The sequence below is a fragment of the Pieris napi genome, chromosome 18 (genome assembly GCF_905475465.1).
Source record: "Pieris napi chromosome 18, ilPieNapi1.2, whole genome shotgun sequence".
In the NCBI taxonomy this organism is placed as follows: Eukaryota; Metazoa; Arthropoda; class Insecta; order Lepidoptera; family Pieridae; genus Pieris; species Pieris napi.
Window position 1 is genome coordinate 1,357,190 of NC_062251.1, and position 17,408 is coordinate 1,374,597.

Sequence of the window (17,408 nt, forward strand, 5' to 3'; positions counted from 1 at the left end):
CTCAAGAGAGAGATATGAAAAATATTTAATACATTACTCTTCGAGTTGATGTTGTTTCATTGCCATATGTCGTCGTCTAAATTTATGATTGAAATTAAGTGGCGTCAATATAGTCATTTTAATATAAAATAAACATTAAACCGATTTAAACAATGTTTTCAAAAAATCCAAAAGAAGGAAATTTTCTGTGGAAATTCATAGACAATATATTTCTGATAAAAAATAATTGAAATATTGACAGTGAAAACACATATAACCTCTGGGAATTGTAATTGTCTATACCTTCTTCCTTTTTGTGCGGCCGTGTCACCGCGTGGTTCACAGCCGTGTTTCGTGTAAGAAACAAAACTCAAAATGGCAATCAGACCTGTATATAGGCCTACTATCGTCAAAAAGAGGACGAAAAGATTCATCAGACATCAATCGGATCGCTATGACAAACTTAAACGCAACTGGCGTAAACCCAGAGGTAAGATGGTGTTTTTTTTTATAACACGTGCACGTTTCTATCTAAATATGCATCAATAATTTTCTATTACATTTATTCCACATCGTTTAACCCCGTACCATATCATTTTAAGCATAACTAAGATATCACACTTTGTCTATATTTATCAACCATACTTTTTTGAGGTTATATTTATACATGGTATCAAAAATTGTAACGTTAGACGAAGTTAATAAGGCCTATGCGATGGTTTGTATCAAGACTACAAACCATAGCGCTTTCTAGTCTTATATCTTTCTGTAAACGCTCCTGTTGTTATTATCTGCTTGAATAGTTTACGTATGATGTTCCATCGCTCTGAACCAATAATAATACACACATTATTTAAATCTTAAAAATAAACGCAACAGCGTGAATCTTATAAGAAGTCCATATTCTACTTATTAGGACATAATTAATTAAGATGCAAGGGCACTCTGTGCTAATTTACCTATAAGTTAGTAGCAATTTGTTACCTTGCTATAATAAATCTACTAAACCCTATTCCGAGAACTACTAAATTGTTACTTGGTCATCTTAGTAGAGACAATTTTTAAGACTATATTTAGTTCTATATACTGACACTTATTGGTTTATTCTTGGAGGTATTGGTAAAAAAATAAATATTTTATGTGCAAACCATGAAGAAATTCGATTTTATTTTTATATACGTTTCTTGACAGACAAAATTTAGTGGTTAGTGCATACAGCATGTCACTTAAACCTCCCATTGTGAATTTCAGGTATTGACAACAGAGTCCGTAGGCGTTTCAAGGGACAGTACTTGATGCCCAGCATTGGATACGGTTCAAACAAGAAGACACGTCACATGCTACCCAATGGCTTCCGCAAGGTAATTATAATGCTTAAAGTTAAACTATAATTTTTTTTTTTTTTATATAATAGGGGGGCAAACGAGCTTGCGGGACGACCAAAAAGGGTAGTCCACGCAGCCCATAGACACCCATTTTAGTGGGTGCGTTGCCGGCCTTTGAGGGAGGAGTAGGCTCGTTTTTTAATAAATTTGTCTCTACCCAGATTTATTCTACTTACTAATCCAGGTTAACTTCAATCCTGCATGTTTAAAAGTCCACTATGAACTGTTAAATTCCATTTGACATCTTGCCTTTTATACAACTTACTATTGACTGCAAACTTTATATTACTTTATAAAAAGCACATTACATAGAATGTCAATCTAAGGGAGGGGAATCCAATATTTATACTAAGGGCCTAAGCCAAAAAGCTGGGTGTAAAACCAATTAAGTTTATATAAGGTGCTTAGTGACCATTACATTCCTGAACACAGAATAATTATGGGCTTGACTCAATTATTATTAATAAATATAAAGTATTTTTATCTATTGCACTTCAGAGCAAACAGGACCCTAATTAAATTCATTGATGAGAATTCAGTAATAAAATCACAGTTACTCACTAATATTTAATTGATGTGTTTTATTTATAGATTTCTAAATACATACTTTCATTCACGTTCCCTATATGCAAGGGCACTCTGTGCTAATCATTATCAATATGTTAGTAACAATTTGTTACCTTGCTAGATTAAATTCTACTAAACCCTATTCCGAGAACCACTGCATGGTTACTTGGTCATATTAGTAGAAACATTTAAGCAGTATAATTTATAGATATCTGAACATGCTAAAAAAATTTCATCATATACTTCTTACACACACATAAATGTAGGAAGCAAGACAGTCACATAAACCTTACGAGATCTTTTTAATAATATTTTGGTTATTTTATCGCACATCGCACACTAGAAAACCGTCCACAGACTGAATTAAACAGCTTGCCTTATGCACTTATAAGCAATCTTGTGACAACCTATGCCAATTGAGATCAGAAATAACACTAAAAAGTGCTTACTGTAATATAATATTTAGGATAATATAACTAACCGTTGACTTCCTATATCCCCTAGATGGGTCAGTGGGTGTCCACATTGTTGTTGTCCTATCTCTATGCAACTAACACAATACTTAACAAACGGATGTATGATTGTCTGCTTAAATAAATATATAGAATATTTATTATTCTAAAAACATACAGCTATATAAATTCATATTAATTGCATGGTAACCCAGACCCGGTTATCATGTTTTTGTCTTAAATAGGAGTAAAGTTGGTTGTTAAAAGCTAAAAAATTTTGTATTTCAGGTGCTAGTACACAATGTCAAAGAGCTAGAGATCCTTATGATGCAAAACCGTAAATACTGTGCGGAGATTGCTCACGGTGTATCCTCCAAGAAGCGGAAGGCGATTGTCGAACGTGCCCAACAGCTCAGTATCAGAGTGACAAACGCCGCCGCGCGTCTCCGAAGCCAGGAGAATGAATAAGCTAACAAATAAATTTAAGAAAGTTTATTGTGTTTTATTTATTACTGTGTTTGTGTCCGACCAGTTTTGTTCACATATACATTATTTTTGAACAGTTGATTACCATGTAGTGAATGCTTGTATGAAATTGTTGTCGCGGACTTTTTAAAAGAAACAAGAAAACTTAATTTTTCAGTAACCAAACATGCAACGGTAGCTTAGGGAAATTTGGTGTAAATCGAAGTCGCCATAGCTCAGAAATCTTAAAGTAAGATTTACCATATAAAATAAATATATATTTTGACTTTCTTTAGAAACAATAATTGCATTTAATGATTTTACCTAAGGTTAACTAACATTACCTGCCAAGTCTATGTTTAGGCCTGCATGGTATTGCAAAAGGATTTTGAAAGATATTGGTATTTTTAATTATTGTATTATATACTGTATTGAAAAATACCAATCATGACTTTCGTTCTGCTTGTAATGTCTTCACGGATTCTAACCGATTAAAAAGATAACATAGATAAATAAATAAGATTAAGTGTTGGAGGGAGTCAGAGGTATTTACTATTTAGGAATGATAAATAGTCTGAACTAGCATTATTATTGTTCAATATTGACTGCGGGTCGGCGTCTGTTTCTTTCCATCACAGCATAGACACAATTTGTGAGAAAGAGACAGTGCTATTTATAGCTTCAAATATAACCTCAAAAGCAATCTAAACAATATCGAGTAAATAGCTATAAAGTGGGGGGAGGAGTTTTTGACTGACCCATGTAATTGTCCCATCATTAAAATTGAATAAAAGTGTTATCTGAAGTAGTCCCTTGTCTCGGAAGGCTAGACTAGATCCTAAAAATCTAGTTTAAAACTGTACTTTCGTCGATTTAAATTCGATTATAAACAAATTTAATTTTCTAACTTCACGAAAATCCTGCTTAAAAACTACAATGAAGTACTTAGATTACTTAATTTAAAAAAATCTATGCGTGATCGCATCGCGTGCTTTGCTAAAATAATTCAAGCCTTACCGAACTTCTGTCAAAAGAAGGATGTGCTTATGCAACATTACAAAATTCATTAATTAATTTCAGATTTCTGTAAATATTGAATTGACCATTGTTTATACTTTATAAAGTAAACAACTTTTTAGACGACTCATTGGTCTAGTGGTTAGTACCCCTGACTGCGAATCCATGGGTCCCGGGTTCGATCCCCGTCTGAGACGAACATCGATGTGATGAGCATTTGGTGTTGTTCTTAGGTCTTGGGTGTTTAAATATGTATTTATATGTCTAAATATCTATAATATGTATGTATATCCGTTGTCTAGTACCCATAACACAAGCTTCACCAGCTTAGCATGGGACTAGGTCAATTGGTGTGAATTGTCCTTTAAAAAAAAAATATATATATATAAAATACATACCTATAGATATTCCAGCGACGACACTCAAACGAAATCTGTTATATTCATCATTCCAGTCTATATTTCCTTTCGAGAATGAACCCAGAGGTTGACTCTGCTTTCTGCCATCGGAAGAAGCTGGTGCGCCCCAATTTGTCAAGACGACTAGGGAACGGTGTGCTGGTACCAACGTCCCAGAATGCTACACTCATAGGCACACTTAGAGAGAGAATTAATCTAAAAAAAAACATCGGTTGTCTGTAAAGTCGGTTTACTGACGATAGTTGAACGTGACAACGTCATAAGAAAATACTGATGGAATGGTTGCATTTTTTTCAAAAGAAAATTTTAATTTTATTTGTTTGATAGATATTTTGTATGGATATAGAGTAGGTAAATGGAAATCACAATTGAATTGATCAAGTTACATTTATTTGTACGCATAAATACAATTATGTCAATTTTTGTGTGCAAGCGAGAGCGCGAAACGAGTGCTCTCGCTTGCACTTCAAGCCTTAAATGGAACGCCTCAGAGCCCAGAGGTAATGCCGCATGAGTCATGTTTTTTCGTGCGTGCAGCCGGCTCCATCGAATTATAAGACGTTATCACGTCAAAAAGGTTGAAAAACACTTAATAATAGTTATTGAAAGAGATAATCGCTGACAAAATTTGTGCTGTTGCATGCAGCGGTCCACCGAGCAGATCACTCGCAAAATGGTATGGAAAACGATCATTGGTAATGTTATGATATTTTTTATGATGCACGAGCTCGTACCAAGTACGGCTTGTTAAAGTTATATACAGTATGATCACTAATTTAATGTAAATTTTAATCTATATATAATAAAATGAAACCCGTTTTCCGTTGTCACGACATAACATAAAAACGGCTTGACCGATTTGACAGATTTTTTTTTTATAATATACCTTGAAGTACGAGGATGGTTCTTACGGAGAAAAATTTAAAAAAAATTGAGTGAAAAATTCAAAAAAACAACACTTTTCTATATTCCCATACAAAATATTCGTAATAATACTTAAGTTAATTTGAACTTTAATACCATAGCATAAAATTAGTGTTAGTGGAGGGGTTCCGGGAAGGTAAATTTTTATTTTTTGACAATGTATTTGTTGTGTTATCAATTTTCTTTTTTTTATCTTACTAGCTAGACCGGTGTCCCGAATAGCAGAATAAGTATTTTAAACAAATAAAGAATCGACTGTTAGGCGGTACGATGTTCGCCAGGCCAGCTAGTAATATATACATTTTTCCCGAAGGAGTCGGCAGAGACCACGTATGTACATTTGCCACTGGTACCTCTTTAGCTTCATCCATTGTCATAACATTCACCATGCATTTTTGAAGTTATACTTCTTTTGGCGCGTTAGGGAAAAATGATGAGAGTAAATTTTTACAATGCGTCACACAAAACCGACACCCTGAAGTCAGCTATAGTCAACATTTTAGTTTTTTGAAGTTATACTTCTTTTGGCGCGTTAGGGAAATATGAGAGTAAATTTTTACACGCGCACACCGTCACAAGAAACCGACACCCTGAAGTTAGCAATAGTCAACATTTTAGTTTTTTCTATTATTAGTGTCGTTTTTTCTACAAACAGATTTTTATCTCGTTACGTCAAAGAAGTATAACTTCTAACGCGTGTACATAAGTACACACTTTTTTTATTGTAACAGGAGGCTAACGGGCAGGAGGCTCATCTGATGTGACACCGCCCATGGACACTCCCATAGCTAGACGACTCGCAAATGCGTTGCTAGCCTTTTAAGAATTGGTACACTCTTGATGGAACTTAAGTCGATTTGGCTTGGAAATACTTCAAAAGTGGAGCAAGTACTAAACTGGTGCCCAAAGTACTATAAACGAAAAAGAGGAAGACAATTTAGTAGATTTTTTGTATATCCACCTTATACCAAATAAAGGAATCAGCAGACATGGCTGAGAGAGGCACAGGCAGACAGAGGCTGGATTTGGCCAAATTAGAGGAAAAAGAAAGAGATACCTAACGTAAATCTTTTTTTTATGGCTCTGGCACGGTTTGTGCATTAGCCAGCGTCAAGTATAAGATTTTTTTATAATTCGTGCTTGCCTTAGAACTTCGACCGTGTCCTCCATGTATGGTTTAGGCACTCGCCCGGTACCGCACAACCCTCCCAAAGGCCGAGAACAAATTTAAATTAAATTAAAACTTGCCCTCGAACCGGGAATCGAACCCGGTACCCCTCACCTAAACGTAAATCTTTTTAAGTATCTGTTTGTGTTGTGAAATTATGTTTAAATGTAAATGTATCTGAAACGAAAGGTTATTATTTTTATTATCACGTACATATTCTTTCGTATGGTATGGTAAAACCCCTAATAAAACGAATGGTTAGGCGTTTCAGACAGTAAAAGGAACACCCTATAACCACAACTGGGTGAATTTCAATGTACGAAAATTCATGCAAAAATCAACTGAACAACGAAACGAAAGCTCCTGGTAAGAGTTTACATCTATTTATTTATATATTTTAAATTCTAGTTTAATTATTGCGTTTATTTTAATCTTACATATTCATTTATTATTTTTAATCAAAGGAATAAATTATATCCAACACACATAATTATACCTAATTACAAGGGTCTAGGCTCCGAATATGATTATGTCCCATTCGGTGTCGAGACCCTTGGTCCGTGGGGTCCTAGCGCTATAAGGCTTTTTAAGGAAATAGCAAAAAGGTTAGTCGACATCACAGGAGACCGAAGAGCAGCTACCTCGGACAAAGAATTAGTCTAGCAATTCAAAGGGGGAACGCTGCCATCTTCGGAACCTTGCCTAAAGGGACTTCTTTTAATAATATATTTTAAGTTTAGTTATTGTTATTAATTAATTAGTATATTATTTAAATATTCGTAATCATGATGTGGTAAACTTAACTAAATAAAAGTTTTGGTTATTATATTATATTTTTTAAGGTTATTTAGTATCACTTTTATATTCTGTAATTTCGTTGTTGTATATTAAAAATAAATAATTAATAAATTGATAAATATTTATATAAAATTAAAAACTTTGCTCTCTGAACTTTAATGGTGGCATTTTCTTGCTGTATTGCGATACTTATTCGTAAGTAATGAAAGTTATTAAGTGAAGAAATCACCAGCTCTGAAGTCACCGGTACTATCTTCTTCAACTTAAATATATAATTAGCCACTTGAACCCCACGGCCCAAGAGTCTCTACTCCAAAGGGAAATCAAAGTTGGATGAAAGTCTCTGTTTGAGCCTTTGAATTAACTCTTTTATCCTACAAATTTTAAAAAATATTCACTTATAATACCACAAGAGCTTCAAAATTATCGGATATTTCCCGATAGGTTCGTTGCAAACAATTAATATAGTCGTCATGACGACTATATTTGTTTGCAGGGAACCTTGAGAGTTGAGGGAAATGCCCGATAATTTTGAAGCTCGTGTGGTATTCGGGGGATTATTTTTCCGACCCAAATGTCGGCCAATACAATTGCACCATGAGACGAAATGTACAGTTAACAAATAAGAATTTCATAATGAATAAAACAACTACTTAATACTTTTCTTGAAGCAACGACCAGAGAAAATGTTCACAAAAAAATTTCAGTATAATACCATGTAGGTTGTACCACGTGACGTCGAATGGTGCAATTCTATTGGCCGATATTTGGGTCGGAAAAATAATCAGTCTAAAAGATAAAGGATTCAAGGTAGACACTATATTACTTCTGGACGTCAAAACGTTATTAAACTTAATGTAAAAGTCATACTTAGCGCTAAGTAGGGCTGTAACTTCCGTGAGTCAAAAATTTGATTTGACATATAGGGGAAGGCCGGGCAAAGTGGATACCTTAAGATATTTAAGGTTATAGCTGATAGCAGAGAAGGCATAAGGTATAAAAACAAAATAACTAGTACAAATCGGTCTTTATTAATTGCTCTTACAAATACTGTCATCAGTTAACCTAAATAATTAGACATATATTAACGAGCCCATTAATTAATATATTGCCCGGCCTTCCCCTAGGAAGTACAGTTCACGCTCTCGTTTCTGTTTTGTCAAAAACGTGACGTTGCGGCTCTCTTTCTCCTGTGAAATGTCAAATGAGTTTTAATGTTACAGAAATGTCGCTGAAAGTGCTCCAGCCCCAAAAACATCGACACCACACTGTTCGATTCTCCAGCGATGACTTACCAAGATACAAATCCCTGGTAAGAATTTTTTTTTATTGACAATTCACACCAATTGACCTAGTCCCATGCTAAGCTAGTGAAGCTTGTGTTATGGGTACTAGGCATTGGATATACATACCTACATATTATAGATAGAAAATATAAATACATATTTAAACACCCAAGACCTAAGCACAAACAAACACAAAATGCTCATCACATCGATGGTCGTCTCAGCCGGGGATCGAACTCGGGACCCATGGATTCGCAGTCAGGGGTACTAACCACTAGACCAATAATTCTTCAATACAGAGACGGTAATTGTGCTACTTCTGAGGTATGCATGAATATGGACTGGCGCCTTTATAAGTTCTCATGTCATTATCACTCGTGTATCCTTTAACATATACCTATGTGATTGGCCTTATTTTAATATATGTGACGTGATTAATACAATAAGAATATTATAGATATTACATTTATTAGTAAGTAACAAACAAATATAGGTACAGTAGGTACTAGCTGACCCGGCTAACTTCGTTTCGCCTTACAGTGTAATAATTTCGTTGTTACTTTAGTTAAACTTAATTAAGGTAATAACATTAATACAACTTTTTTGAAAATACAGAAAATATGTTTTATTGCTTGCCATTGGGAAAGAAGAATAGCAGTTTTACACATTAGGCCTCTTCTCTCCAGCGCCAATATTGCGATACTGCATGTTAATGCACTTTGTGATATACAACATTTTATGATGAGGTAACACATGTCTGCACTCTGCGATCAAGATCAAAGCCTGGGTAATTCGACGTAAAATGATGCGTAGTTTTGTCAACAGATGGCACCACATGCTGTTTGCATTCGTAAAATTTATTTATTTTTATTCGATAACTTGTCCGATATTTTATTACTTATTCTGCTATTCGGAGCGGAGAAGAATCCACCAAAAAAGAGATAACTTAGATCGGTCCAGCCGATCTTGAGTTATAAGTGGTGTAACTAACGCGACTTTGTTTTATATATTTAGATTTATAATTTTCTTAATCTAACATAGTAATGAATTAAAATAAATTTAAAATGTTTGGTCCCTGTGGCAGTGTACCTTTAACACAGCATTTCCTCGCTGTATTGCGATACTTATTCGCTAAGAGAAGAAAGCACCAGTTTTGGGGTCACCGGTACTATCTACCAGGCGCCAACTTAAATCTTTAATTAGCTGTGCACTTGAACCCAACGGCCAAAGACTACAAAGGGAACAAAATTGAAGTTGGAGGAAAGACTCTTATATTTGAGCCGTTTGATATCTCTGATCTCCTAAATGAATCTACTTATGTATTCTTTTATATGCATAGTAGTGTTGGCCTAGTGGCTTAGTAGGTTCGATTCCCGGCTATGGACATTTTGCGTAAGGCATTCAACACTCTCTCTTACGGTCAGGGAAAACAGTGAGAACCAAACGTCGACGGTGTGTGACTAGTGGTGGTAAAAAGAGGCGGAGAGTTTATTGCCAGTTCTTCTCTTCCGTTCTACGCCCTTGATTTGAGAACTGGCAGTAAATGTAAAATTAGAAGCATTTAATGTATATTTCTTTTTTGACGTTCATAAGTGTACATTGTGTTACCTACATGAATAAATGATTTTTGACTTTGACTTTGCCAGGCACAGATAAAGACAAAAAACAATCGAAATTCCAGAAGTCTGCGGCTCATACTACCACAAAAATTATAATAATTTGCGGTATTTATTTTAAAATAAGTGTTGTTTGAAGATTTGCTATTTTAAAAGAGTACCGAGAGCTTTTTACTCCGGCTTTTTCTCTCGGCCTACACCCTCTGTCTTCTTTGCCGATGAGCAGGGATGTCTACCAGATTCAGATTTAATGACGTGGAATAAGTGATACCCGTATCTTATGTTACATAATAAACGTATTTTTTTTAAGACATTACGAGAACAATAATTATTTACACACTTATCAGGAACAAACAGAGCAATCGTTTGTGGAGTATGGATCACCGCAGTCCTATTCTGGAGTCGACTCTGGGGCTCCAAGTCCAGACTTTCCTTTCCAACCAGCCGCTGAGAGGTTTAGGCTTAATGAACAACGTAAGTAGTTGGATAAAACGCCAATTATGTTTTATACAACGAAGGACTAATTACGGAAAACTTAATATTATGTATCAAGGCGCACAAATATTTAATACATTGCCATCCAGTTTAGAAGAAATAAAACCTTTTTTAATATTTTTTTTTTTAAAGTATATATAATTTAAAACATACCAATAAAATAAAAACACACATATATATCTATGTCTTATGTTACATGTCACATTTTTAAAGATGGCTATCATAGCGTAGTATGTGCGTAATTCAGGAAAAAAGTTGTGCTTTATCCCACTACACCCATATAATATATACACTATACAAACCTGGTTCGATTCCCGAACCTACGACTGTGCACCAATGGACTTTCTATGTGCGCATTTAGCATTTGCTCGAACGGTGAAGGAAAACATCGTGAGGAAACCGAAATGTCTTAGACCCAAAAACTCGACGGCGTGTGTCAGGCACTGGAGGCTGATCTTGCCTATTTGATTTAAAAATGATCATGAAACAGATTCAGACATCTGAGGTCAAGACCTAAAGAGGTTGTAGCGCCACTGATTTATTTAATAATAAGTACAGTTAAGATACTTATTATTTTAAAAACTTATGGTCTAAATATAACGACACCTTGCTTTAAAAAATTAGTTTTTATGTATCCTATAATTTTCGTATTAGCTCACCTCAATATAAGTGTATTTTTTACAGGTATCAAATTACTAACAGCCATCAATCAAATTGTACAACAGAGGGCTGAACAGGAATCGAACCGGCTTACCCTCTCTTCCCTCCTGGATGAGTTGAGGAGGAAATTGAAGAGGAGAGTAGAAGACTGTCATTTAGACAAAAGGGATAAGTTGAAAGTAATATGGTTAGAGTAGTCTACAAGTATTTTTGAAGTTATACCACTTTTGGCGCGTTAGGGTAAATTATAGGCGCACACCGTCACAAAACACCGACACCCTGAAGTTAGCTGTAGTCAACATTTTGGTTTTTGAAGCTATACCACTTTTGGCGCGTTAGGGAAAAATGATGAGAGTATTTTTTCAAGATACGCGCGCAGATCGTCACAAAACACCGATACCCTGAAGTTAGCTGTAGGCAACATTTTGGTTTTTGAAGTTATACTTCTTTTGGCGCGTTAGAGAAAAAAGAAGATAGTATTTTTTTACGATGCGCGCGCACACCGTCACAAAAAACCGACACCCTGAAGTTAGCTGTAGTCAACATTTTGGTTTTTGAAGTTATACTTCTTTTGGCGCGTTAGGGAAAAATTATGAGAGTATTTGTTTACGATGCGCTCGCACACCGTCACAAAAAACCGACACCCTGAAGTTAGCATAGTCTACATTTTAAAATAAAAATATAAATAACATATTAATAACTAGATAATGCGTTATAATAAAACTTTCAATGTATTAAATACCTTTTTTTTCTATTATTAGTGTCGTTATTTCTAGACACGAATACTAGGCGAAAGATGAAACTTTTAAAAAGATTTTTACCTTGTTACAAAGAAGTATAACTTCTAACGCGTGTACACACACATGTTACTGAGGCGCAAACTAGCTGCTGTGGTCTCTGGCAGAATGACCAGCGCTGTGGAACTTTTTGCTCCTCAGCATAATGCTGAGCCAGGGCCAATTACAACCACAGTACACACACATTGCACACTTGAAGCGAACCGAATGGCAAAAGGGAATTTTTAATTTTTGAAGTGAAACTTCTTTATCGGGGTTGGAAAAAAATTGAGTGTAACATTTTTTCGTTACGCGTCACATTTTTCCGTTACGCGCCATCTTTTGAAGTGAAACTTCTTTATCGACGTATGGGAGAAATTTTGTAGCAAGTTACGCGCCATGTTGCTTTTTGAAGTCAAACTTCTTTATCGGCGTTGGAAAAAAATTTACACACATTTGTCACATTTTTCGGTTACGCGCCATCTTTTTCTTATCCCTACCACGGTTGATCCGAAGAGATTCGAAGCCATTAGTAACAAAAATATATAATAACGATAACAATGATAGTAATACTAATAATTCTATTACAATTAATGATATTCTGTAACAATCTTAGTACTAAGTACATAGTAGTACAGTAATAAGTTAAAAAGAAATAATTGTATTTGTATTTATGTCTATGATAATAAAAGCCTTTTGTTAAACTTTATCTAATTTAACTTTATTTGACCAATTTCTTTAAAGTTGCATATAGTAGATCATTATTCGAAAAATAAGGTCATAAAGAAGTTTCACTTCTTACGTGTGTACACCTAGTACACGCACACATTTTTTTATTGTTTTTGATATGTCTTATTTTATTTTTGAAGTGAAACTTCTTTATCGGGGTTGGAAAAAAATTTAGTGTAACATTTTTCGGTTACGCGTCACATGTTTCGGTTACGCGTCACATGTTACGGTTACGCGTCACATTTGACCGTTACGCGCGTCTTTTTCTCGTCCCTACCATGGTTGATTCGAAGAGATTCTAAACCATTAATAACAAAAATTTATAATAACTATAACAATGATACTAAAAATTATATTACAATTTATGAAATTCTGTAATAATCTTAGTGGTAATAAGGTAAAATGAAATAATTGTATTATTTGTATTCAAGTCTGTGATATTAAAAGCCTTTTGTTAAACTTTATCTAATTTTACTTTATTTAACCAATTTGTGTAAAGTTAGTTGCATATAGATAATTTTTCGAAAAATAAGGTCATAAAGAAGTTTCACTTCTAACGTGTGTACACTAGTACACGCACATTTTTTTATTTCTTTGAGTATTGTTATTTTGTGTGTTTATGTGTGTGTATTTTCGTATGTAATAATATATGTCAATGTCTATGTTTTTTTTATAAATTAACTTTGCACAAACACAGACCTTAATTTAAGACTAAAGTGTCCAATAACACTTACAGTCTCTATTACGGGAAAGAAACTCTTCTTTTGGGTTCTATTTTTCCAGTTACCTCTGTTTAGCACTTAAGACTAACACGCACTAAAGGCCGATTTACATTATCATTAGTGTTTAGGAGAGTGCTTTAGGATAGTACTTTAGTTGAAACATGTAAACGCTACTTGCTTTAGTAAACGCTACGCTAAAGAACTTGCCTTTCAAGTTGTACTAAAGCACTCTCCTAAACACTAAGATAATGTAAATCGGCCATAACAGTGATTCAAATAGTTTTCTCCTTTTCAATCTTCTCACTAGGCCCCCTGTTGGGTTTTTGAAGTTATACTTCTTTAGGCGCGTTATGAAAATTTGATGAGAGTGAAATTTTACGATGCGCGCGAACCGTGACACAAAATTAACAGAATGAAGTTGCCCACGGAAGATGCCACGGCATTGGACATAATTTAAAAACAACATTCGAATAATAATAGAATTTATGTTACACTTAATGTAAGAGAATAATAATAAATATTTATTTATTTAATTTTTCAAATGTAAACTGAACTTTATTGACTATAATGACTCCTTTTACAGTCTTTGATTATTTAATTGTAATTAATTATTTGCATGCAATCAAAAACTATTTTTAATAATGCTAAAGAAGTATAACTTCTTACGCGCGTACATAAGTACACGGAACCTTTTTTTTAGGCCCTAAAGCAAGCGAACCAGCGACTGGAGAAGGAGAAGTTCAGCATCACAGTGGAGATAGGACACCTCAAACGGCATCTGGAGAAGGAGGAAGCTCATCATGTCCAGCACGCGAGGACTGCTGTTGTTCAGGTATCAGGGTTTTGATTTTCGCGTCAACAGCTTTATAAAGCTAAATTTATACAGCGGACCCGACAGACGTTGTCCTGTCTTAAGGCCCTATCCCAGCACGAATTGCTGTGTCAGTGTCTCGGGGTGGACTGTGGGGCGCAGTGGAGAGCTGGAGCACTGAGGCGCGCCGGCCCGTAATAACAATTAGTTATGTAAAACATTAAATTAATGTAATTTTAACAGTTTTTTTCTGAAATGGATTACTTGGTTTGCGATGTTCTATATACATTTTCGTCATAAAATGAATTCAAATCGTTAAAAATTGGCTATGTTTTTTTTTAAATAAGGAAAGGAAGAGAAGAACTGGCAATAAAATCTCCGCCACTCTTTTTAATCGCCAAGTTTTTTGTTTTACACAATGTTTGTAAGGAGCTGCAACCATTACACCATTTTCCTCATGACATCTTAAGTTATAAAATAAATTAAAAATAAAGATTTGTCCTCTATCAGCAGGAGGCATGGTGAAATAGGAGCACGCACTTACATTGTCGTGGGAACAACACGAAAATCATATTTTAACGTCCATTATTAATTAACATGTCTACTCCGAACAATAATATTCTGACTACTGACGATTTGAAGTCAATATCTATTGAATGTGTTCATTCAATATACTTATATTATTTTATACTTGAAACATAGTGAAATTGGATCGTGATATTTATTGACGTGAGAGTAGTTTTTTTTTATTGGCTCTGGCACGATTTGTGCATTAGCCAGCGTCAAGTATAGGATTTTTTATAATTCTTAGTCCTTAGAAATTCGACCGTGTCCTCCATGTACGGTTTAAGCACTCGCCCGGTACCGCACAACCCTCCCAAAGGCCGAGAACAAATTTAAATTAAATTAAAACTTGCCCTCGAACCGGGAATCGAACCCGGTACCCCTCACCTAGCTGCCACTTAATAAGACCGCTAGGCTATGAGTATATGTATATATGTATATACAAAAGTCCAAAGACAATACTGCATGCTCGAGTCTCTAATCTATTTATAATCTTTTCAAGGCCATCCAAGGTGTAACAAAATCGCCATTGGACCTCTTCACGTCGTGTTCTGTGTCTCAATTGCCCGATATTGTCTGTAGAAGTGTCGCCAAGAACGCGCCATCAAAAGTTGTGAGTGTATTTATTTGGCTTGATTACACAACAAATTTGTCTTAAGATTACTTGGTTGAATATAGTCTATCTTGTATATTTTTTGAGGGTATACAAGATAGACTATGAGGGTAAAATTTTTACGGATGAAACGCAATAATAATATTAGCGTCACGAATATGTGCAGCGTTTTTGTCGAAGAAAAGGGAGAGCGCTATTGAGACCGGTTGAGAGAGAGGGTGAATCAAAAGCATCTGGCGTTTACTTCATTTTTGTTCCGCTAAACACTTTATCGTCTGATCTCACGTGAACTTCAGGCATACTTTTGTTTCACTAGTCAGTCGCCGTTCTACCACAACAAATAAAATGCCCGCTAAAGCTACATTTTCGTATGTTTTAGGCTGACTACAAACTAAATGCCGCGCGGCTGATGCGCGACATAGTTGATTTGCGACAGCGTCTCGCGCAGGTGGAAGCTAAACTATCCAATGAACTCAAGGTAACTATTAAATGTGCTACATATAGATATATATCTATATAATATATTTTCTATACAGAGCAATACCCTGTGGTCGAACCTCTTATAAAGTATATTCCTCCTCCAACTGGCTGAACTCTCTAATTTGAGCATTTTTCTCCCAATCCATCTACCATTGTTCCAAAATGTTGAAATATCCAAAAAATTATGAAAAACCTCATGAGGAAAACAGAAGATATAGAGACAGAAAAATGGACGGCGTGTATTTGGAAAAGATTTTTTTTTTATGTAATAGGAGGCAAACGGGCAGGAGGCTCATCTGATGTTAAGTGATACCATCGCCCATGGACACTCACATTGCCAGAAGGCTCCCAAATGCGTTGCCGACCTTTCAAGAATTGGTACACTCTTTTCTTGAAGGACCCTTAGTCGAATTGGTTCGGAAATACTTCAGTGGGCAGCTGGTTCCACATAACGCGCGGCAAAAACTGCCTTAAAAACGCTCAGTTGTGGAACGACGGACGTCGAGGTGATACGGATGGTATTTTGTATTTTGCCTTGACGTCCAATAATGAAACAGACCTGCTGGTATTAGACCGAACAATTACTCTGAACATTCTCAAGATGCATATAAATTGAGTATCTAGCTATTATTTTTGAAGTTATACTTCTTTAGGCGCGTTATGAACAATTGATGAGAGTGAAATTTTACGATGCGCGCGCACCGTGACACAAAATTAACAGAATGAAGTTGCCCACGAAAGATGCTACGGCATTGGACATAATTTAAAACAACATTCGAATAATAATAGAATTTATGTTACACTTAATGTAAGAGAATAATAATAAATATTTATTTATTTAATTTTTCAAATGTAAACTGAACTTTATTGACTATAATGACTCCTTTTCCAGTCTTTGATTATTTAATTGTAATTAATTATTTGCATGCAATCAAAAACTATTTTTAATAATGCCAAAGAAGTATAACTTCTTACGCGCGTACATAAGTACTCGCACCCTTTTTTTATTTTATTACTCAAACAGTTTATAGATGTAAAAAATTATCAGTCCATTTCCAGCGTAAAAGGCAGGTTGAGAACGACATTGTGCGACTGAGGAAGGAGCTGTCTGCGACTAAGAGTAACGTTGCGTCGTTGCGGCTTTTGCCCGCGCCACAAAAGAAGCCATGTGCAAAATTTGCCTAAGTTTTTGAACTAAATTTTACATTTCGTCATGATCGTATAACAATGTCGGATTTGACAAAAATCCAAAATCCACTTTTTCATGTTTGGATACTACATTCAATAAATATTACGGCTACATTAAAAAAAATTCCATGTGTTTTAAATTTCAAATTAATCAGTTGATAGAAGCATGTGATTTTTGAGAAAAATGTGTAATTTAGTAATTTTGTTTCAAAACAAACCCTTTTGTTTGCTTGTATGCCAATTTTCATAATTACAGAATATACATTAAAATAGTTATGACAAAAACTAACATGA

At 34.9% G+C, this 17,408-nt stretch overlaps 2 protein-coding genes and 1 non-coding gene across 4 annotated transcripts; all 3 read left to right on the forward strand.

Moving 5' to 3' along the window:
- The first annotated feature begins 274 nt into the window (after positions 1-274).
- LOC125058569 (60S ribosomal protein L32) lies at positions 275-2,876 on the forward strand. Its single transcript, XM_047662675.1, has 3 exons — positions 275-469; positions 1,231-1,340; positions 2,672-2,876. Exons 1-3 carry the CDS (start codon positions 355-357, stop codon positions 2,849-2,851), a joined length of 405 nt encoding a protein of 134 aa, XP_047518631.1. The 5' UTR covers positions 275-354; the 3' UTR covers positions 2,852-2,876.
- Positions 1,992-2,122, forward strand: LOC125058957. The gene has a single exon (XR_007118570.1). It is a non-coding gene; the product is annotated as a small nucleolar RNA psi18S-841/snoR66 (small nucleolar RNA).
- A 3,732-nt stretch (positions 2,877-6,608) lies between the features above and the next one.
- LOC125058661 lies at positions 6,609-17,142 on the forward strand. Of its 2 annotated transcripts, none has more exons than XM_047662778.1 (8): positions 6,609-6,742; positions 8,398-8,486; positions 10,424-10,550; positions 11,256-11,410; positions 14,159-14,290; positions 15,336-15,446; positions 15,826-15,924; positions 16,986-17,142. In XM_047662778.1, exons 1-8 carry the CDS (start codon positions 6,691-6,693, stop codon positions 17,109-17,111), a joined length of 891 nt encoding a protein of 296 aa, XP_047518734.1. In that variant the 5' UTR covers positions 6,609-6,690; the 3' UTR covers positions 17,112-17,142. The 2 variants fall into 2 exon arrangements, with proteins under 2 accessions (XP_047518734.1, XP_047518735.1); XM_047662779.1 differs by having other exon boundaries at positions 16,975-17,129.
- Positions 17,143-17,408: the final 266 nt, after the last annotated feature.